Source organism: Ctenocephalides felis, unplaced genomic scaffold (assembly GCF_003426905.1).
Source record: "Ctenocephalides felis isolate EL2017-DRISC unplaced genomic scaffold, ASM342690v1 CF-g0.4_SCAFFOLD_00845, whole genome shotgun sequence".
Classification (NCBI taxonomy): Eukaryota; Metazoa; Arthropoda; class Insecta; order Siphonaptera; family Pulicidae; genus Ctenocephalides; species Ctenocephalides felis.
The window spans coordinates 62,634,614-62,659,216 of record NW_020536999.1 but is presented as its reverse complement, the minus strand read 5'-3'; the positions used below and the strand labels follow the sequence as shown (position 1 = coordinate 62,659,216).

At 30.1% G+C, this 24,603-nt stretch overlaps 2 protein-coding genes across 2 annotated transcripts in view; one reads left to right on the top strand and one right to left on the bottom strand.

Moving 5' to 3' along the window:
- The window catches only part of LOC113386957, a 170,285-nt gene extending 169,855 nt beyond the window's left edge, over nucleotides 1–430 (bottom strand). The window contains exon 1 of the mRNA XM_026624718.1: nucleotides 356–430. Coding sequence (XP_026480503.1) covers nucleotides 356–430 — 75 coding nt within the window. The remainder of the gene's footprint in view (nucleotides 1–355) is intronic.
- Nucleotides 431–6,131: 5,701 nt separating this feature from the next.
- Nucleotides 6,132–24,603, top strand: part of LOC113372353 — a gene marked incomplete at both ends in the record, with an annotated part of 142,040 nt that continues 123,568 nt past the window's right edge. The window contains 1 exon segment of the mRNA XM_026612679.1: nucleotides 6,132–6,368. Within this exon segment, the coding sequence (XP_026468464.1) occupies nucleotides 6,132–6,368 (237 nt within the window).

Below are 24,603 nucleotides of genomic sequence, written 5' to 3'. Positions count from 1 at the left end.
AGGTTTCGGACAGGCCTGCCACATGAATTTTATGCGACCACATATAATGTCTATACTACTCTTGTTTGCTAACATTGATCTACAGTTATATTGTAAAATGTTTATTTGTTTCATAATGAAAGGAGTACTGATTGATTTATTTTTCTGAACTCACAGGTAAATCCTTATTAGATTTTTTCTTTTTTAAACTTGCAGGATCTCTATTTTGTGTTTAATTTTTACCATTTTGAGAAAAACATCACTTAACAATTTTTTAATACGGGATCATTTGGATTATAGACGTCCTTTAGCAGCCTAATGAAGTGATATAGGCCACCTGATGTGTTAGGATCTTCATTTTCCTATTGGATTTTACTTCATTTTCAGAATCAGAATCTGATTTATTTTTTACTCTTTTTCTAGGGTTTATAAAGTTTCCCTTGTCAGCCATTTTTCTTTATAAACAGTTTTATGCTATGTCCGATTACAGCCCCATTCTTTTCTCTCTTGGTTGAGGTGGAACATGAATCCTTTTAGGTTTATTAAATGTCTGGAAGTTGCAATATTACCTTGGTCTTCCTCCTCTTCCAGGTCTGATAGAACCATGAATTTATTGTTTATTAAAGCCCCACTCTGGTTAGAGTTCTTGATTTTCATTGGAGGGAAATCTTTATCTTTATTCAAGCTGCTAAGGTTGACTCTAACTGTTCTCGAGTATTTATCGTTATCAAAGATTTTTTTTGCTTCGTAGAAAGATAAATTCTGTGTTGCCATTAATTCATTAATATTTTTATATCTTTTATATATTCTGCAATCTTTATTATAAGCCTCGTGGTTATCTTTGCACAGGCAGCATAGATAGTTGTTATCTTCTATACATACGTCTTTAATATGAGGACCTGCACATTTGGGACACGTTAGGTCGTTCCGGCATTTTTCCCGAACGTGGCCAAATCGCCAACATTTGTGGCATTGGGTAATCTTTTTAATAAATGGGCTGACTGGGCATTTAACAGAATGATCCTACCTTATCCGGCAGAGTTGAACCCCTGAAAGATAATTCACACGCATTGCGAGTTAATTCTGCGCCTTTTGATGTTTTTTTGTACAAACACTTTACATCTATTATCGGAATAACTGATTCTATCTCTTCTAATATTTCTTCTGCAGTGAGATTAATGTCTACATCAAAGATTATACCTTCCCAATTAATAGGTATTTAGGAATGTAAGCTTTCAATTTATTATCAGTAAAAAAACTATCGTCAAGAAGGCTATTTGCTGTTTTACCGTTCCTAAGAACTAGTTTGACTTTATTGTTACCAATCACGATAATCTCCAACAAATCTTCTTTCGGAATCGATCGTGATCTGTGTAGTAATTTTCCGAGAGCCATTGGGTGTAAACGTCCAATGTTTTTACTTAAAGATTCTACGTAAATGTAAAAAGGTCCAGTATCACACATATCAAAACGATTCGGTAGATGAATTTCATCAACGTTAATTCGATTAGAATTCTCATTACTAGGTACTTGCTCAGTCATTTCAATATTTTGTGCTTCATTGCTTTTGTCACACACATTAACCATATTAATCGAATCTTCAATTCGAATTGACTCTTCAATCACCGTTTCAGCACTATTAATTTGCATTGGAATATAATCACTTCTTATTATGCTCTCCTCATTATTTGAATTACGTAAATCTGTATTATTTTCATTTCCGACATAGTACACATTCATTGCATTTGCAACAGTCACGCCAATTTCCGAACATGTAGGAGGATTTTTATCGGGCGGACGGCCCTTTAATTGTCCGGTATCGGACTCCATGAAGACATTAAATTAATTAACACAGCAAAAATGCGGTTAATTTACTTAATAACCACTTATATTAACATAAAATACACAATGTTTATACGACACTGCGTGCCCCCGGCAAGGGGACACGTGTTTAACGGTATCTATTTGTACACAATGCAGACACTAACACAGGTTGCTGGACAGGTAGATAAAATATATTAGTACTTTTTGATATTTATGTAATGATTATTTATTCACCGATGTTAACAGCTCAACGTCTGAACGAATACTGATACCAAATATTCAATTTGACTAAATATTGTTCAATTTAATAAATAATTTTCTTACTACTTATTACAAACATATATTGTAAGTTAACATACCAATTTTAGTGCAAATATTAGTATTTATTCTTCAGATTTAAATAGTAAAAATCAAAATTATAGATAGATAAACTTTTTTTTGTTTTTACTCAATATTCAAATTTGGAAAAAATCATGGTGAATATATGGAAAAAATATACTAAGAAACCTGGAAATTATTTTGTATATATCATCATATCCATTTTTTACAACACTATTACATACTACAAATTGCATTTTTATTCTTTCAAATTTAGCAGCATAGTTAATTGGAGCTTCGTATTTCCTTCTTGTTTCAGTATATGAATTCAGCTTTGACTAAATCTTATTAAATCCATACAGAACTTATTTTATGGTATCATTTATATTGTATGCATATCCATCTTTTAATACAAAAAAGCATCTTTTGATATAAAAAACATTATAAATGTCTGCGGTTTGTGGTATATGAGTATCGACCTCATCTTTCTTAATAGCACTTGCAAGGTCGAACAATAAAAATTAGTTCCCAAGAAAAGAAAAATGTTCAACTTTCACGGTATCATATAACACCTGGCTATTTATGACCGTTTTTTATACATTTTGAAATAAATATTTTAGTTTATTTTAAAAAGTGTTAAAAAATTGATTTGAAACACTCTCAGAAATCGGTTTATGGTGAAATTACTTCAACTTCAATATTTACTTAAGGTGTGATATCAGAAAATAATGAATTAAAAGATGTTAAAGACTCTTTTATGATTGATTTTATGTTTTAGTGGGAAATTAAAATATTTTTTTATTGAATCAATTGATTGTCTGTTGTGTACACTTCCTCTTTGTTTGTTGGGTTTTCAACCTCAGAATTCGAAATACAATAAATAAAATGATACAAGAGTAGAAAACAAAATTTAAATTTAATTTGAACACATATTTTTATTGGTAACTAATAAATTGGAGTTTTTTGCACCAGATTTTTGGTGTAAGATTTTTTAAAAATTGGTGCTTCTGGCAAGCAATTGTAATTAAAATTTATGTAAAAAGTTTTATTTATTTAAGTAATAGTGTATAAATAAATATACATAAATGAGTAAAGTTATAAGTGATCAAGATTTATAATGTTAGTCTTTTTATTAATATCAATAATAGAAATATATTCAGTTAGTCTTGCAAAGTTTAATATTTTACAATTTGTGATAAAATAGGGTAGGGCGGGGCTAGTTGAGCAAATTTTTACTTGAACTGATGTAGCTCCTCAATGAAAAGTCTCAATAAATTGCGATACGGCTTAATGGATTTGTTGTTTATCGCATAACAAAAGTGTTAATACTTGTTTTTGGTAATAAGTAAAATTTAAAAGCTACAGCTGTTTGAATGCAAAAAGTCAAGTATGCTCAATGTACCCCATAGGTGGGACAAGTTGAGCACTAAGAAAGTATAATGAAATCATAGGTTCAATGTCGATTAGTGATGAAATAAAATAAGTTTTTAATAACCAGTTCTATATTTATAGTCTTTATTGACAGAGAAAACAAAACTTATAGTAATTTGCTTTGAATAATTAACGATTAATTAACTTAGGAATTATTTTACCATTATATTCAGTATTTTTATTTAAAATCATTATTTCTTTATATCATTACTCATAGACTTAGCTTAAATCTTAAAAATAATAATTAATTTCTGGAAGTTAATGGTAATTGTCTTAGTGACAGAACAAGTTTAGCAACTATGCTCAACTAGCCCCAACTCGGAATTTCAAAATAAAAGTGAGTTTATAAAAAAAACGTGATGATTATGCCCAGAATCTCTGTGCATATTAAAAGTACTATAATTATATGGAAGAATAAAATTTACCTGGTCAAAAATAAATAACATTTGACTAAACTAGACAAAAACTCGTGATGAATGACTTTTTTACTTTTTGGTCTGAAAATAAACAATACGCCCATGAGCCTCACTCATTTGTCCAGCGGCCACTAGCGATCGCGGGATGTTTATTTCTCCCAAAACTCTATCTTTCCGCCATATAATGCCTAAAAGGACGGTGAATAGTTTTCGAGATATTTCGATTGCTCAACTTGCCCCTATGCTCAACTAGCCCCGCCCTACCCTATCCCATTTATGAAAAATGAACATGAGAAACTAAAGAATAATTATTTTTTTTATTGTTATTATATGAAATTTTGTAATGATTTCCAAGACATATGTTTTTAAAAATATGCATTAAAAATGATATATAAAATAATATTAGTAATAGAAAGCGAACTGATTTAATACATATTTCATAATCGATAAAAACTTTATTATTATAATAAAAAATCATAGTTTTAATACTGCTGTTCTGAAATTATTCATGGAGCAGTGAATGTGGAGATGAGGCAATGAGCAATTCAAATAATTTGAATTTTTATCATTAAATGTAAATATAAAGTTATATAATGCAGTTGATTATTTTATGCGCATTTTCTTTTCTTTATCGCCACTTCGGAAGAATATTTGTTAAAAAATTCTAAAACTTTTTATTCCTTATTTTCTTAAAGATTGAAAGAGAAAAAAATTAGTCCACCTTATAAAAAATTCTAACACTTGATGAGAATTTTAGCCAAAAAAGGATACCAGCATCAATCTATCTACTGAATTGATGATGATGGACACTAAATAATTAATTGTAAAACTATAAAACTTGAATATTTTGAAAATTTTGAAATGACCAGTGACTATAAAATAGCTTAGAAAAACTTAAATGAAGAAGAATTCAAGACAGAGCTCCTTGATTTAAGTAAATTTAAGAATTTTGCAGATTGGATTTCAGCTTTCTTCACAATTCTATTATTTTCTCCTATTACTTTTGCTTAAATTTAGTTGCTGTGTAGGGTTTTAATTTCTGCAATTGATTTCAGTACTTTTAGCCTTACAACTGTTAACTGAGCTCTAAATTGATCTGTCTAAAAGCTAGATCTTTGCTATTCAATGGAGATTGGTACACAATATTAGCTTCTAAAATCTAATCTCCAAATGGCAAGGCGTCAAATAATGTTAATCATGAAATACCAGAAGTAGCTACTTCGTTTCAATTAATTTTAAATCAGAAATAATTCTGAAAACATTGAGGTGTATAAAATTGTTGCTTTGAAAAATATTTTTAAAATGTATATAATATTATAAATTTACCCACAACTTAGTCTTTTGATCATCAACTAGAAAGCATTGTCTAAGAAATAAAATAAAATAAGATATATAGGAAATGAGAAAGAAAAAGGGAATTGAAAGGGATCACTATAAGGAAATATGGTTAGGCACATAAAATAGGTATAAAAATTCAAATTCAAAACATAAAAAATTTGTGGTTATAAGCAGTTGAACCCTCTTAAGTATTTTCGTGCATGGTGGAAAGTTGACATATTCATCATTTGGGAGACCAAGGCTGAAATAAAAGTTTTTCCAAAAACAAAATGTTTTCATCAAGTTAGAGTTGATGACTTGCATGAGAAGAAATAAAATATCTCGAGCAGCACTCGCTATTGTTATTATTGCACAACTTAGAATTTTTATTTCAATTACAGTGTTTACAAAATAATTTGTATTTTTTGCATTAATTTCTCTATTACTTATTAGATTGGGCTCCCCCGTAGGTAAGCGGTTAAGAGCGAAAGGACTTGTTTTAGAGGTCCCGGGTTCGATACCCACTTCGAGCAGCCAGTTGTCAGGCAACAGTGACAACGATTTTCTATTGGAAATATAGATAGCAATGTTTCCAAGTGAAAATAGCCCTTGCCCGGCATTGCTGCACCAATAAAAAAAAGTCAGCACTATTAGATTATTTCTAATAACAAAAATCATCAAATATGGATGGATTAACCATTGGGTTACCATCTAAAAATACGAAGTAAGGAGAAGTTTCAGCCCAACAGCTCATAGGACGTAAGGTTCTGATTGCTGTTAAAAATATAATTAAAAAAAAAACTTACTAGATCACAGTTTCTTAATCTGTCGTTTACCATTTTCCAGGATCTGCAGCTCGAGATATCAGCCCAGGGTCGCGTAGTGGGTGCACTGTTGAGAGCCTACGGCAAAGAAGAGAAATCGAAGGAAGAACTAGATTCAACTTGTACTAGCAGCGAAAATCCTTCAGGAGATTGTCCTCGAGGAATTCGAGGCTTGGAGAGGAGGTATCACCTGTTGTACCTGCGCGCACTTGAGTGGCAGTGTCTGCTGGAAGGACTGCTGGCATCTTCGATACCATCGGTGAGTTATTAAATATTTATTATTTAGTTGTTGTTTTGATAGATTGATGATATGATAAATATTAATATTATAATATATTCGTGTGCAAACGTTGATTTTTCACGGATTTTGAAGGGAAAATCAGGGCTCAAACTTGTCCTGGTCGAACGAGAAATATGTTGTCATACTACTGATTTTGATGGGAGTTACTGAACAGATGTTATTTATTCCTCGTTTTTTAATATACGTAATTTGAAATACTATTCTGTATAGTAGTAGGTATTATTATATCCATGTCCTAACTTGATTTTTTGCCAATTTCGATGAGTAGTCAATTAAGGTCTCGAACTTTTCTGGATGAACGACAACTATAACTTGTCTATGATACTGATGTTTCCATTTATGATGTTTTGATGATGAAAAAAATAATTAATATGTAGTCTATCAATTGATCCGGTCATATACGAAACAAGTATAAAAAAATGCATAGGCTTCAGGGCAGTCAATGTTGGGTAAATTTAATCATTCAAAAATTGAAAAATCCAAAATGATTTTTTTAACGAAATAACTTCAGAATGAAAATATAACGTAAAATAACACGTAGGAGTTTTTTTATTTATAGCTAAATTTTTATTATAAGACTGGCATAAATTTTCATTTTAAAAAAACACTAACAATAATATAGACTGATTGGCATCTATGGTTGATTGTTTACTGTGATATATCTTCTCTAAAAACCAAGGAGAACCATGCATTTTCATAAAATCATTATTTATTTTTCTAAAATGTGTTGATTTCTACTGAGTTTAATTATATTTAAATTTTATTGATTGCTTTTATTTGATTTCATCATGCTTTTAAATTTCATATTGATTTATGCAAAAATAGTATCGAACAATGCTTCATTCATTCTTTCACATAATAAATTGTTTGATAATTTCTGATAATTTTGATAATTTAAACAAGAAATATTTGCTTGTCTACTACGAAAAGATGTCTCAAGTTTTTCTAATAATAGTACCCATGCCCTTAGATTAGTTCAGAGGCTATTAACCTAGTTTTTATAAAGTTTTTGGAACATTGTGTTGACTTATACATGCCAAAACGATTAGTTCCTGATATATTGGGAAAAAAGTCTATTGCTAAAAGTCTATTGTCTATTGTAACTTTGTAAAATGGTAATCAGAAGGTTTCTGCGAGATTAAATATTCAGAACAAAATTAATATTTATCTATCTGAGAAGCCATCGATTAAGACTATATAGTTTTTCAACTTAGCTATATTGTACTTCTAAACCTTTTATTTGCTAAGGACAATTAAATAGTATGAATTAAAATAATGAATGAGTTTGTACTGACAATAGGTATTTTTCCTTGTTTTTTTTTTTTGAAAATGTGATAATAATTTGACATAATTTTGCGAAATGTTCTAATTAGCTATATCGTAAATGCTATTTGGTCTCAAAATATATTTTTTTAGTAAATATGATTTTCAAGAGCTGTTCTTGGACCGAGGCATGATAGTTAGCTTCAGTAAAATCTTCTGCATGTATTTTATGATAATTCTGGTTTTTATTTTTCTTTTTTTCCTTTTTAAGTGTAATTAGTACTACATAGTTGATCAATTCGAAGGAAGTTATCAGTCAGCCAATTATGCAATAGCTTACCTGAGGAGTTCATTAAAGGTCTTGGTTATTTTGAAATTGTACTTAATCTAAGTTACCTACATTTATTAAACCAAATTAGTAATCGAAATTGGAACACAATACATACATTCAAACTTTATTTTAATTTTCCTAATCTTGACTATTCAAAAGTTGTTAAAAACAATGGATTATAGTAACACACGACTAGTTAATTCTAACGCGTTTTCAATTTTTTGCAATTAATCTTTAGTGCTATTCATAAATATTTAGTAGTTAAGTAGTACTTTTATAGATTGTAGTAAGTCTTCTTAAATAGTAATTAACATCACCTACTTATTGGAATTTATCGACACTAAGAAGATCCACTCGTGTCCTCTTTCGAGATGGGTAATGGGAGAGATAGATGTGTTAATTAGCACATCTAATGAGTTGCTTTTTCTTATATATATATATATATATATATATATATATATATATATATATCGTATATAGATATATAAATTCGTATAATAGATATATAGTATGCAAATACATCTATATTCCAACACCAGGTTGTATCACCTGTAGTGATTAGTGGACGCAAATGGCCAGAGTCTTATTTATTTTCTAAAAATCTTTCTTTGCTTAATATTTCTGTTATTTAAAAGTAACATTTGCAGCTTTATTTATCATCGTGATTAAATGCATTTACATACAGGCAAAATCATTTTTGACATCCACATTTTTTTTTAGATTTTACATAGAATGTATACACGTAAAATCCTACAAATGGATTGTAGAAGTTTAATATATAGTGTAGTGACTTTTCTGCACAATAATGAAATTTGCAAAATTTTGCAAATAAAAATAATAGAAAAAGTCAAAAAATCAAAATAATACCAAAGCAAAATGATACTAAGGGGAAAGGCAAAATGACTTGTTAGCTATGTATTATAAAAAATAATTCACAATAGCATCAGCTCTGTTTTTATTTATTGCAAAGTCCACATCATCCATTTCTTCACAATATCATTGCAGACATATCCCATCTACTAATAAGTGGGATAATAATAGTCGAAGGCGTCTCTTACTCCATTACTCCATTACTCCATTAGTCCACTGTCAACCAAGAGTGCCCTGAAAGAACTGTAATAGATTTATAAGAGTTCGACGATAAATGCCATTTGCAATTGCTTATGCAAATATCAGTGGAACGATTTAGATTTAGATCAAATCGAGAGTTTGTTTCGATGTAAATTAAATATGAAGTGATTGCATTGGTCTGAATTTCAATTGACTGATCTATAACTACAAAGTTCATCTTATATGATCAATTAAACATATTTTTGACGATATTACGATATTATAATTTTGGCAAATAGTTAGAGTAACATATAATTTAATATCTGTGATGAAGACTTCTGGATTTTTTTCTTCAAGGTGAATTTATACTATTATGACATGTTTTATCATTGTGCCAAAGCTAGGTAATATTGGATATTATTGCTCTATATTGAAGTAAAACTTTTGGAAAAAAAACTTCTTTAGGCGCGATTAGGGTGTAAATCCGTACAAATGCAACGGAAGTGCGTTACGGCAGATAAGATAAGAGTCGAGTGCCAATGATTCGTCATTCGCTGTCGATGATATCATTTCTATACGGGTCGATTGTGATTAGTCGTCTCTTTATATTATTCGTAGTTTCTATAAATCCTGGAAGTTATTAAAATGGAAAATATTTTTAGGCAACAGAGATATTACAGCTGTTTAATGAATGAGATTATATCGCGGAAAAGTAAAAAAATACAAGCAGTCAATGAATGTATGTTAATTTTAATTCTATTACGTTCTTCAAACACAATTACATGATAAAAGTTGCGAAAACAATATTTGTTTAGGCGTTGTTTAACATAATCCACTGTGTGAACGAATATTATAGAATTTATTAATCAGCAATTACTTGATTTCTCTAATAAAGGTTTATTTCTAAATGCTAATTGCAATGACAAACCGATGACGTCATATTTGAAGTATAACTTTAATTACATTATTGTTTTTAAATATTATACATATTTTTATTGCTATTATCTATTATATAAAAATAAGTCGGGTTTTCCTTCCTGACGATATAACTCTAGAACGCACGAAGCGATTTCGACGATTTTGTATTCGTTAAAAAGGTCTCGGACTTCGTGAGGTTTATAGCAAAGAAAATTGAAGAAAGATTTTAACAGGAAAGCGGAAAACACTTTTTCTTTTTTCACAAACAGCGCCATCTTTGATACTTAGCATGTACCACAAACTAATATTTTTTGTTTGACTGCAACCCATTTGTTTGACAGCTACTCATTGTTCTCTGCTCAGTTAATTTCATATGACAAACCGGCATTGTGTTCACTGTGAAATTGCGCAAAAAAGTGAAAAAATGAGTTATTCGTTTCCTAACATTTCAATTAGAAACCATCAAATCAGTCACGTGTATTGTGCAAATTTTTATTCAATTTCAACAGCAGGCAATTTTTTTTCTTCATCTTTTAATCACCAAACGAAATGTTACATAAAATGAAACCATTTGGTGGTGAAACGGAGTTCGTACAGCTTGCTAGTAAATATATAATTTATAATTTATCATTATATAAATGTGTATAATGGTTGACACTAATAAATATGTGCATCATCAGTGTTATTATCATATTACTGATAAACATTATTCAAAATTGTTATATGATGTATTTATTTTTACTTAAATGCCATCTTGTACAGTAGCAAATAAGTTTTACTTTAATCGCGTGTGAATCTTACGCGCACTCTTTTTTAAATGGAATTTACATCACTGCCTGTTGAAATACTACTTTTGTGCAGAGCTATTTTTCGTTTTTAACTTTTCTTATATGGAATTAAAGTGACCTTTGAATAGCTACCACAATTTTGGCAACATTTTGAACAAAATAAGTGTGACCTTGCCATAAGATGTATAACCAAGAATAAACCAATTGTACATAATTTCAAAGAGATTTATTAGAACACTGCAGTTCTTTAGTATGATGTTTATAACCGATAATTATTTGGAATTTACAACTAAAAGTTTCAACTAACATTTTATTGCATTTTTAAATCTCATTTACTCACATGCAATAAAATTGTTTAATTATACATTCGGCACGAATTGAAAACTCGTTTTTAATATTGCAGTGTGCTGTAACTTCGATTGAATCATGATTGAAACATATTTTACGATTGTGTTGTAAAATTAAGAATATATGTTTATTGATTTATAAAAGTGCATTTAGTTTCATAAAACTGTGCGTTCACTTGCAACTTCAACAAATAACTTATCTTATCGTGTTTAAATTAACAATATTATGACTGACGCATAATCAACATGTCAGGAGTATGGAATAGATGGAGAGCTGGTGGTAAATTTGTGTAATATAATCTACTAATTGTAATCATTAATAATGTCACACTGGATAAGTGACTTAAATTGTCAAATAGTACCTAATAGGAATGATATAAGTTATATATGTCTAGAAAAGTATAATCTTCTATACTTCTGAAAATTTATAATAAATAAATATTCTTATAATATAAAGAAAATTCTAATTATTGCTATGTACCTTCTTCAAAATTATACTTTTGTGACATATGTCAGATTAAGATATAGATCATTAGTAAACGTTGTTCCTTTTTTTAAATCTAGGAGTTTTACCTCAGCCTATCTACTATGAGGTGTGGATTGAATAACTTTACCATCTGACAGAATCTTGATAGCCGTTTCAACATTTTATAGAGCCTCATAACGTTCAAATCAGAGAAGTTTAATTAGAATGCCATTTCTTGTTTTTATTTTTTGTTATGGTAAATTAATTTTGATGCGTTTTGCTTGTTTGATATTTCTCTTTATGTCAGACATTTAATTAATATATAAGCAACTTGAAAGGATTTGATAAGTTGGAAAAGTGGATCAAATTGTAAGTGACTTATTGCCAACGGGATGAAATTGCTACGGCAATCAAATATACTGACACCACAGATGAAGTTATCAACTTATCATGGTCAATTTGTCATCTAAATAATAATTATAATTATTTGATTTTAATCTTTTGATTGCAATTATAATAACTTGCAAAGCAATTACATTGCTTGCTCTAAACTTGATAAACCGTAATTATATTTATCAATGTGATGTATTTGTTTTCTCGACGTTTTTCAAAAGTCAACTTTCGGACCAAAATTGTAAAATGTATGTGTGTGTGTGATATTTTTGACTTTTTTTCAGGAAAAGTTAGACGATTTCAAACATTTAAGTGATTCGATGTAACTAAATAAAAACTTCGATTAGTTCTCTATGATGATTAGCCAAACCCTTTCTTTATAAGTAGAACAAGAATTGAAAAAGTTTTGTCCAAATTTTAGCTAAAAATTCCGAACTGATTTTGAACAATCAAAAACTGTTCGAAAAATCATGAAAAGATCTTAGTTGGTTATCGTATTGATTGTTTTGGAAGATCAGCCTTCCTTCCTGTTTCCTTCGTAATTAAAAATTAAAATTTTGTTTTGGTGTTTTTAATCAAACTTAACATAGCGATAGAGTTCATGGTCTAAAACTGGTTATCTTAAAATATTATATAGTGGTTGATTTTAAAAATATAAGAGTTGGCCTTGGTTATGACAAGGAAAAAAACAATAGAGTCATGACAGCTGAATGTTTTATAATCGATCAAATAGTTTTAATACATTTTTTCACGTTTATACAAAATTCATTTTCAAAAAATATTGGCCTGGAGAAAGCATATCTTGCATAAACATCCATTGTTTTGGTTTCGCTGATGATTCATCTATTATAAAGGACATTGCAAAGGAGCATGCCCCCACATGCTCCAATTCGCTGAAAAGTGTTCCATGGTGTGGTGGATCGTGGTCAAGAACGAGGACTGCAATAGTTTTCTTATGATTTGTTTGCAAAACGAGCCTTACACCAGTTTTTCTGACTACCATAAACATCAATTCTTTTGGTTTCTCTGATGATTCATCTATTATAAAGGACATACCTATTTGCAAAGGAGCGGAGCATGCCTTCACATGTTCCAATTTGCTGACAAGAAACCATGGTGTGGTGGATCGAGGCCAATAACGAGGATTGCAATAGTTTTCTTATGATGTGTTTGCAAATCGAGTCTAACACCAGCTCTTCTGACTACCATACACATCAATTCTTTTGGCTTCTTTGATGATTCATCTATCATAAAGAACATACCTAGTGGCAAAGGATCATGCCCCCACATGCTCCAATTTGCTGACAAGAAACCATGGTGTGGTGGATCATGGTCAATAACGTAGACTGCAATAGTTTTCTAATGGTTTGTTTGCAAAACGAGCCTAACACCAGCTTTTCTGACTACCACAAACATCAATTCTTTTGGTTTCTTTGATGATTCATCTATTATAAAGGACATACCTATTTGCAAAGGAGCGTGCCCCCACATACTCCAATTCGCTGACAAGTAACCATGGTGTGGTGGAATGTGGTCAAGAACGAGGACTGCAATAGTTTTCTTATAATTTGTTTGCAACACGAGCCTAACACCAGTTTTTCTGACTACCTTAAACATCGATTGTTTTGGTTTCTCTGATGATTATTCTATCATAAAGAACATACCTATTGGCAAAAGACCATGAACATCCATTGTTTTGATTTCTCTGATGATTCATCTATTATAAAGGATATATCTATTTGCAAAGGAGCATGCCCCCACATGTTCCAATTTGCTTACAAGAAACCATGGTGTGGTGGATCGTGGTCAAGAACGGGGACTGCAATAGTTTTCTTATGATTTGTTTGCAAAACGAGCCTATCACCAGCTTTTCTGACTACCATAAACATCCATTCTCTGATGATTCATCTATTATAAAGGACATACCTATTTGCAAAGGAGCATGCCCCCACATGCTCCAATTTGCTGACAAGTAACCATGGTGTGATGGATCGTGGTCAACATCGAGGACTGCAATAGTTTTCTTATGATTTGTTTGCAAAACAAGCCTAACACCAGCTTTTCTGACTACCAAGAGCCGCTTAGACGACAAATGTATGCTTCAGGATCGTACGTGGAAATTTCACCATATCCTTCTTCTGAATCTCTGCCAATATGGTCAGGTGATCAGGTGCAGTAGTGCCCTTGGATCAACACTTTCAAGTTCAACCAAATCTTCATTTAATAACACAAAAATCACGTTTCGAACATCATCATGATGACTCTTGTGCACCCCGTGTACGTGTTACAGATCCATGAAGATCAGGTTTATATTAATGTTAAGCAACACTATACTGAAATTTAATTTGGTGGAATATAAAAACAAAAGAGTATTGACAGAACAATGTTTTATAATCGATCAGATATTTGTAATATATTTAATAAAAAAAATTATTATTTTTAATAAAAGAAATTCAAATTTTTTTTACTAAAGATATATATGCTATAGAAACGACATTTGCGAACGTGTTTTGATTTAATAAAACTAATTATTGATGATTATGAGAATCAGTTGCTAAAATATTTGGTTCAAAAACCAAATTTTTGGCGATACCAATTGGTTGCTAATAATTTCTAGAATAAATTTATACATTATTCGAATATACATTGTATATGATTTAAGAGCCTTCATTACTTTTTATTTAGTGGTTGTAATTCCAGAAAGAAACAATTTTTTGAATATTGATACATTTTCTATATTTTGGAACTAGATACGTTTTCCATTTTCAGGTTTTCTGCAAGTATGTTTTTTTCACTTTGTGGAATTAAACCTAACCCAAGTAAGCCTATGTAGAACCTGAACGTGTTATGTGTTTAAGAACGTGGGCTATCCCTGGGATTAATCTCAACCTTGGCCAGCTCGGTATAAAGCAGTATGGTATAAAATTTTCACGATTGAAATAGAATCTCAATCTTAAGTGAAAATTGTTTTTTGTGCGCATTTTGTGCGCATTTTGTGCTGTAACATATACACGTCAAAACTATCAAATATGCAAATCTAATATATAGACTACATATGAAAATGAATAGTGGTTGACAATTAGGTTGCCACCTTGAGAAAAATTCTAGGTTAAAATGTAAGGAAAAGTCAGCCCTATTAGATTAATTCTAACTAGCTGTAAGTGGAATTCTGTCTTGAGGCAATTATGGCAAATTGCTGGAACTTCCCGTTGAATACTGAATGTTCTCAAATAGATTATTATAAATATTATATCATTGTCTAATATAAAATAATAAAATAAAATCTGAAATATATATTTTCGATATACAAAAAACTAAAAAAAAAAAAAAAAAAAAAATTAACAAAATTTTTTTTCCAAAATCAATTATTTTGTTAAGACAAGCAGAAAGTTCTTTGAATCATTTAAATCGGACGCTTAGTTCTTTAAAAAACTGCCATTTTTTACATATTTAGCTTCGTATCTTCTAAATGGCTGGGCCTGCCTTTGCCAAAAACTGATAAACACTTCTCCCAATCATTACTAATTGAATGTTTTTTAGATCATTCAAATCGGATACTCCGTTCTCCCGAAAATTCGATTTCTATTTTCTGCACTTTTTGCTCCGTATCTCCGAAACGGCTGGACCTGCCTTCGCCAAAAACTAATCAGCTCTTTTTCCTTATCAATAGGAATCGAATGTTTTTTGAACCATTCAAATCGGTTGATCCGTGCGCCCTAAAACGTGACTGGAAATTTGTATCCACACATACATACACACACGCACACACACACACACACACATCCATTTTTTCTGAGGTATGCCAAAACGTTCAGAAACCTTCAAAACGTCGAGAAATGTAAAAATTTTCAATTCCGATTTTCGGCCCATTACAATAACTTACCCTACGGGAAGTTAATAACAAATATCATCAAATATGGATGGGTTAACCATTGGGGGTTACCATCTAAAAAATACGTATTGAGGAGAAGTTTCAGCCCAACAGCTCAAAGGACGTAAGGTTCTGATTGCTGTTAAAAATATTAAAAAAAAAAAAAAAATGTAAGGAAGCAAACACTCCCCAAAGACCAACTAGTTCTGATTGCTAGTTAAAAGAACTTAAGTATTTTGGATATTTTTGTTACTGATGGGACAGCTTATGTTTTTGCACTGAAAGGGACTATAATATAGACATAACTCATATAATTTATTCCTTTTATAATATGTATAGTGTGTTTATTTTATCACTCGTAATAAACCTTCGAATGAGTCTACATCAGAATAGCTGTGAGTCGTGCATCCGCATACATCAAATGATTCATATAGATTTAAACAAACGCAATCAAACCGCAATGAAAATAAAAATTAACAAAAAATGCAACTCGTTCCATAGACGCCTTTTTTCCATGCAATACGTTCAACAATACCTAACAATACTTAATGGTACTTAACAATACTGAACAAGAGTCAACAATGCTCGACCGTGCAACCGGAATGAACAATGAGTGTCGGCTGTGCAGAAAAATTGCCCTCGGACCGTAGATGGAATGATTTGTTAATAACGTTGCATATATTGGCAGTAGGAAATTAGAATTGAGTTACTCAACTTGTCTGCATAACATATGCGGATTCCGGGTGCTAGAATTAATTTAATTTTATAGGCAGATCCTATGATGAATTTTGATTATGCCTTGTCCTAAGGCAGATGTCTTATTTATCACTTTTTACTTGTCAAGCTTCTAATTTCTTGTCTTGTGCCTCAGTTTTCAATTTCTAGTTTTATTTTCTTTAATCGTAAGCGTAATTTGTCCAACATTCTACATTTGTTTCTGCAGTCCGTCTATTTTTGTGGATGTCTTGCAGAAGGCATTCTCTTTTTAGGATTTTCGTTTAAATAACATGCATGTTATTAATATTAGGAAATAACTTTTGAGTGGGAAGGAATATCAGAAACATTTCATGAGGTGGATAGATTTTTCATTGTTTAAGCAATATGCATGTTATTAATATTAGGAAACAACTTTTTTTCTTCGATAAAAATTGTCCGTCTGTTATAATCCTCTTAAGAAGAATTCATATAGATGCAGTTGTTATTAACACTTACGGGACGGCACTGATTTCAAAACAATCTACTGTACCGGCTGTAAACTTGATTTCTTTGTGTATGATATGCAATTTGTTTGATAAAAATTTGGTCATGGAAGGACTTACATTTATAATATTAATTTATTTTTGATCATTTTATAAAGAATGGTGACGTTCAAAACAATTTCCAAAATGCATAGCTGGTTGATTTTGGCATGTTTTACAATAAAATGTTGTTCGCCGCTTTCCTTCTAGTGCTTTACTCGCATTTAGAATATGCCAAGGATTAGTCAGTATATTTGTTCATTTTTGTGCTGCCATAATGGTTAATTTTTTCTATTAAATTGTCTAATAAATCATTTGTAAAATATAACGTAAAATAATCTATTGGATGTCTTATATTGCTTGGTGTTTGTAGTCGGCGTGTTTGTTGATGTATGTTAAACTTGATTATTGAAGGAGAATCGGCGCATTCGCTAATGTCTTTCCACTCTTCTTCGAATTCAAACGAAGTCGAACTTCTTCTTTTTGTTGGTTGGATAATATCATCATCACATTCATCACTATCTTCGGTGCGAATAGTAATTTCGTAAAATTTGTCTGTATGAATGTCTATTTAAAACTCATCTTCACTACGGCTTAATTCACAAAATTTACTAGTCGTTTTGTTATATTTAAAAGCGCTCGTTCGTTTTAAACATTAAAAAAAAGACTATATAGCAAAGAAAAAGGCTAAAAATACTACTAAAATTAAAAATTATTTTCAAAATACAACACTGTTTAACACTGTTATATGTAATTTATTCAATTTTTCGATGCAAACTGAGTCATTATTTATAAAATAGCTTGTGCCTCACAGAGAATGTTTGTCCACTCAGGTGGACAGCCGTAACCAAAGTGTTAATGATTCAATATTTACATTTATACAATAAACAAGTAGATTAGTAGGCAGGTAAACAGGTGGACAAGAAGAAAGGTGAGCAGATGGAGAAGTATTATACGTAAACAATTTGTCAGGTAGATACGTAAAGAAGCGGACATTTATACTGGTATATAGGCAGACCGGTAGAAAAGCCTACCGGTATATAGGCCTACCCTGCCGGTAGTTAGGCAGAAAAGCCTGCCGGTATATAGGCCGACCGGTAGTTAGGCAGACGGGTAGATAGATAGGACAGATAGGTAGCGAAATATAAGTGTCAACAGGTAGACAAACAGGTAGAGAGGTAAAGAGATAGACTGGAATAAATGCAGAGTAATAAAACAGGTGGACAGGTAGGCAAGTAGATCATTTACAAACGAAGCAAATATTATTGGTAATTCCGATTATTTACACATATCGGGAAGTTCATGCAACTTTCCACAATGAAAAATGCTACTTACCACTAGTTTATCATTGTATTTTATAATTCCCTATAATATAAAGATAAGGAAGAATAACAATTGACCAATATGATAGCATTATGGCTAAAATGACACATTTTCAATATGATACGTATTACTATAATATATAAATACTTCTACTAAATTTCGTCTTCAACTAAAGAGTTGATGCTTGTATATAATTATTTGAAAAACATATTTGTTAAATTGCAAGGCTTGTATCACATTTGAATGATTAAAAATAAAAACCACTTCCTTGTACTTTGAAATTTAATTTTATATAAAATTTAACATAAAAATGTTTAAATACAAATTTGCATTTTTACTCTAGTTAACTAATTTTCAATTAAACCGTCAATAGATTTATATTATTAATTTTACGTCAATTGCTTATATTTATTAATTTTACGTCAATTTGTGCGTTTATACATACGAAAATTTTTGCTGTTATCACATTTGCGTCAACTCTTGATGTTTTTCTTTTTATTGAAAGAGATTAGAAATTGCTAGTTGCAAAGTTCAATTGCAACAAACCAGGTGAACGAAAACTTTGTGCTATTTAAGTAAAAAGTTTCAAAAAGAGTTGAATGGAAGCGCATTATTGTTATTTTTTTTGAAGTTTTTTTTTCTTAATTTAATTTAATAGGCAAATATAACTTTCTGTTTATTTTATTTTGTAACCTCTAACTGGTTGATCACTTAGCTCCATGTTATAATCTACAAATTGACAATTTTTTTATATATAAATAGAATATATTCTCAGAAATAAGTGTTTGTTTTTACCTATTTTATCGATTAACTGAACAAATTTCTTACTACACTATTATGATTAGGATTAGGACTAGGATCAAGATCAGTCAGTATGCTTTTATTCTTACTGATTTTTTTATTTCTGATGGAAGGTTTTGACAGAACCTCCAAGTGTAACCTTTAAATTCCATCACCTCTCCTTTTATCAGAAACAAATTTAATCTGTCCGTTTAATCATTTCACAATCAATCGCTAATGATAATGCAAGTGAGAACGCATCTGGAAATTATAATAATATGCTTTTATGAGTGATGAGTGATGTCTGATGAGTTGTGATTCCTCTGAAATGTTTTGACTTTCACTAAGATAATATTTTCATCATTTGAATATCCGAGTATGGGTCGTTGAACATGGAATCACTTTTTTGTTTTGTTTGAGATTAATCATAATTCGAGCCGTGTAATGAAATATGGTAAATGAACAAGATGGTTTGAGAGATCTTCTTAAATTTTGTGTGCATTTACTTCAATAAATGTGCTTTTACTATAGTTTTATGGCATATAAATTGTTTGGTAGCTGAAATTTTTGTCAGGTGTGATTGCCACTTTTAGTGTCTTGGGGCAGTTTTCATAAATATATTTGATATTTATTAAATTTTGACTAGCAGACCCAAAGGTTCTTCACACGTTTTCTTATTATGGTTATTATTATATATTTGTCAAGATACAGGAAGGAATATATAGGATAAGGCGGGGCACAAAGGTCCAATTTAACTTTAAGTAGTGACGGAAATAGCTCATTCAGTAGCGTTCTCGACTCCCATTGAAGGAATTCGGTTCTAATTTCCAGCAATACCAGAATTCAAATTATAAAATATTAAAGTAGATCAAGAATTGTTATTTTTAGAATACAAGGAAAAAATTGTACTAGAAGTAAGAAGGAAAAAGGAAGTTTAGTTTAGAAGATGAGAAGAACATATTGAGAAACAAGAAGAAGAATGAAAATTGAATGGAAGATTAGGATATAAAAAGAGATAGTATATATATGATGAATGGTTGGCTAAAGTATAGATATGATAGTATATATATGATGAATAGGTGGCTAAAAATGGTGTAAAGCGGAGGCCAATAAAATTTAAAAAAATAAAAAAAATAAACTTTAAGTAAATATAGTGTATAAATCAAATTAACTACATCACAACACATAACACGTATTAAACGAATAACTATTCTACTATGTTGGGTAAAATTCCCAGTTAATTGCTAATTATTGAAATGTGTTTTTTACGTTTTTCTTTAAATTTGTCATCTATCCCTATATGCTGGGTAAAAGGGACAACTAGGAAGCAAACACACCCAATGTCTTAATTTTAAATTTAAAGATTATTTACGAAATAATAGCTACAGTATTCAATCGATGCAAAATATAGATTTGTTGAGCACATTTTTAGCAATGATTACACCGTATACAACCTTCATCTGGTATTTCGTCAGAAACATTTATCAGCAGGGTTCAAATTACTATTAATTCAATTTACTTTTGTTATAATTGCTTTTTGAACTTAATTTACGTTTTTAAATACTTTTTACTGCACATATTAGTTAGCCTTAATAGAAGATATATAGGAAAATCAATTGAAAATAACTTAAAATCAATACTACATCTTATGAAACAATCAATAACGTATACTTGAATATTTTATTAAGGTCTCGTAAACTAAACAACAGTGCTCACAACCAAAAAACTAAGAACGAAAGAAAATACTTTTGTTATGGATTTTCAAACATTGCCATTTACCTCCTGATAGCGAAGTCGTAAAAATCGATATAATGACTGGCTACACATTTTTTGCTCTCTACTTTCAAACATTGTTCTTAAAAAATTCCTAACTTCACTTGTTTTTGAGATATTATTGGTGGATCTTTTTACTCTGGAACCTTTAAGCCCTGCCCTACCCTATGCAAAATGTGAATTGCCAACTTGTTCTGTACTGAAATGTCTAGAATAAGAATTAATTAAAAATTTAGCAACAATGAAAAATTCTAGTTTTTGAGCATTCTCAGTATAAGGTTGTCAAATATCTCTCTTCCGCCTTTTTGTATCATAAACCAAGAGCAAAAAAGCGGAAGGGAGATATTTGACAACCTAATATATGTAGAGGATATGGATTTAAAAAATAAGGTTCAATAAATTTTGTTTTTACTCTCTCTTGTACTTTGTATTACCTTTTTTGTCTTATCTTGTTCTTCTTCATTATCCTCATAAAACACGTTTGCTAATTTTTCTATAACGCCGATGTCTCTCATTACTATTATCTTTTCTTGTTGAACCAATTTTGTCTGTCTTTTCTAACCTTTTTCAACAATGTTACTCATATTTTTCTTCACAATTAGACAAAACGAGTTGAGCTTTCTCCTTTGTACTGTAAGTTTTCACACAAAATGCAAATAATTAATATCTTCTATAATTTATGGAATAATTCTGCCTCATGTCGGAAGTCAACCGGATCCGAAAAAGTGATCTAATTGCGTAAAAAAATTAGTCACACTTCTGCCAACGTATATCTTGGAGCATCGTTTTATTCACAGATATAGTGCAATCATTTCAATTATATGTTGGCAGATTTTATCGTCTCAGTCTTGTTTTTATAATTATAGAGGAGACTGGAGAAAAGAATACTGGAAAACCTTACTGGATTTTTAATAAAGAGAAATACTTGCATTTTATAATAAGTTTGTTAGTAATTTATAGATAGGATTTTTATTTTTATTACTTCGATTAATATTCCGACCCGTAGGGTAAGTTATAGTAATGGGCCGAAAATCGAAAATGCAAATTTCTCATACACCACTAGTTTCGTAATAATTTTGTTAGTATCTAAAGTAACAAATCTTTCTTTTACTATCTAGGTTCCTCTATAATATGCACAACTTTTTGCATTTCCGCCATGTGCACACACTTTGCATTTATTAATGAAGCAGATCTTCTTCTGTGATTTTTTAATTATCGATATTTCTTTCCTACAACGAACTTTTTTTAAACAAACCATTAAGTTCTAGTTTATAGTTGTACTTTAATTAATACAATGTTTATAATTATTGTTAATTGCGACACGTTCGAAAGAAACCTGCCGGGGTTGTTGAAGGAGTTGCTCAACCTGTTTCTGGGATATTGGAAATAGAAGTTGTCTTTCTTTACGAGTTGTTTTACAATTTTTGCTAATTGTAATGATAATATTAATAATACATTAATATAGTTTACAACCTTGTTTCATATGGCAATTTGGTTCAACTTTTCGTTTGAATTAACCAACAAGAAGATTAAAATTTGAAGAACGAGGAGCAAATTTTGTTTTTATTATATACTGTACTCTGTATTTAGGATAGGTGTTTCTGTATTCAGGATAGGTGAAAAAAATATTGTATAATAGGAAAATCTAATACTAAAGGATACTAGAAAATCTAATTTTCTAAATACTAAAAGCTATTGTGTGGATCTATTTTCCTTTCGTCTAGATTTTTACAAAGTTCCAGTAATGAATTCCTAACGAATATCCGTTCAAGTTTGTGTATAATTTTGTTGTTCTAATAAATATTGATATCCACACCTAAAGTTTTCACTTGTTCATCTAAAATCAACATCTTTAATATAATTGTCAGATTTTAAGAGTTGACAGAGATATTTAGTGAGACACCTGGTGCCTCGCCCACCTGCCCACGTGCTCATTAAAAATCAAATTATTTACGAGCAATTTTCAAGTACATTGCGACACATCTGTTTGAAGAAAGGTTAGAAATTTATCTTAATTGGACAAACAACAAAGTGTTTTTCTAAATGTATGAAATTGTCTAAACTTTACTGGTTTACTGTAACCACTTTACTTGTTTACTGTAACCACTTTACTTGTTTACTTTACTAGTCATGTAAAATTTTTGCTTGACAGAGCGAGACCAGTTTTTTTTATAATTTTAATAAATTGCTTATTTATTTAGGTTCTCTCTATTGCCTCCAATAACATTCCAATTATACCTCTAAACGTATAATTAATTTTTATTCTGCCGATCCTACTTTTTCCTCTTTCAACTTAATTCAAAAGAAACGTTCTTAAATTTGTAGAGAAATATAATTTTTATGGAATAATTTGGGGATTTGTTAACACAACTAAAAATATTTAATCAATGTTCAATGTTCAATCTTGTGCAAAGTCAAGATTAGTTTTAATTCGTTCAAGGAACACTGTTAGAAAAATTTGATACATTTTACAGACTAATCAGTCAGCAGTGCCTAATAATTACCAAGAAGTATATTATCACTATTTATTTGACAATAGTCAAAATCACTTTGAATTATAAATCCGGCCATTACTTTTAATTTCATAAGATAATATCGAACCTATTGAATTATTCTTAAGAATTGAATAGTTTCTATATGACCTTTATCGATTCAGAAAAATCAATTGAAGATGACGCTGACGATTCTTTCGATACGATTGAAGGTTCATTTAACTCTATTCGTGGAATAATATTCTAAAGATTTGAACACGAATCAAAACATCTCTTCAGAAAAGTATTCTTTGAAATCCACTTTTATATTAATATAACTTACTGTCAAATCAATGCATGACATTGCGATTTGATAAATGGAATTAATAGATTTGATTATGGCTACATGTGGGTTTTTAAGTATGTACCTTTCTAATAACTGGCATGGATCATTCTTAGTATTATTCTTTAATTTAAATTCTTATTTTTAATTTATTTTTTATTTTGAATTTTCTTAAATTATTCTTGATATGCAGAAATCAGTATTTTTAAAATTCTTAGTTTGCTTTAATTAGAAATTATTTAATTTTTATTTTACTCATGATACTGAGTAGGACTGCCTTTGCCAATTTATAATGTATTGATCAGTTTGCAAAAATATTTCACCTTTTCATTCATGTTTAAATATATTAAACTCTAATTAATACAACTTTGTAATAGACTAAATGTAAGTTCTATAGTAATTATTAATAGTGGGGATTCTGCTGGAATTGGTTTTAAAAGAGTACCAAAATATTTAGCAATATTTGAAAATTACGGGTTGACTTGGATTTAAGGCACAAGACATGGAAACTTGTTTGCCAAATAAGTACAAATCCTGGAGATCACATTACCTCTAAAAAAACTAAACTATTATTACCTGATAATTCACAATTGAAATAGTATTATGGGCTCAAATTTTAATACATTTTTTATAAAGCATGTAATAAATCAAGATTTTTTGCAAAGCAGCTTTCAAACTCATTATTATTGACTATGTGTCCACATAAATATTTCACTATTTTAACTTCCCGTAGGGTAAGTTACAGTAATCGCAAAAAATCGAAAATGAAAATTTTATATATCCTTACGTTTCAGAGGTTTCTGAACATTTTGGCATACCTTAAAAAAATGATGTGTGT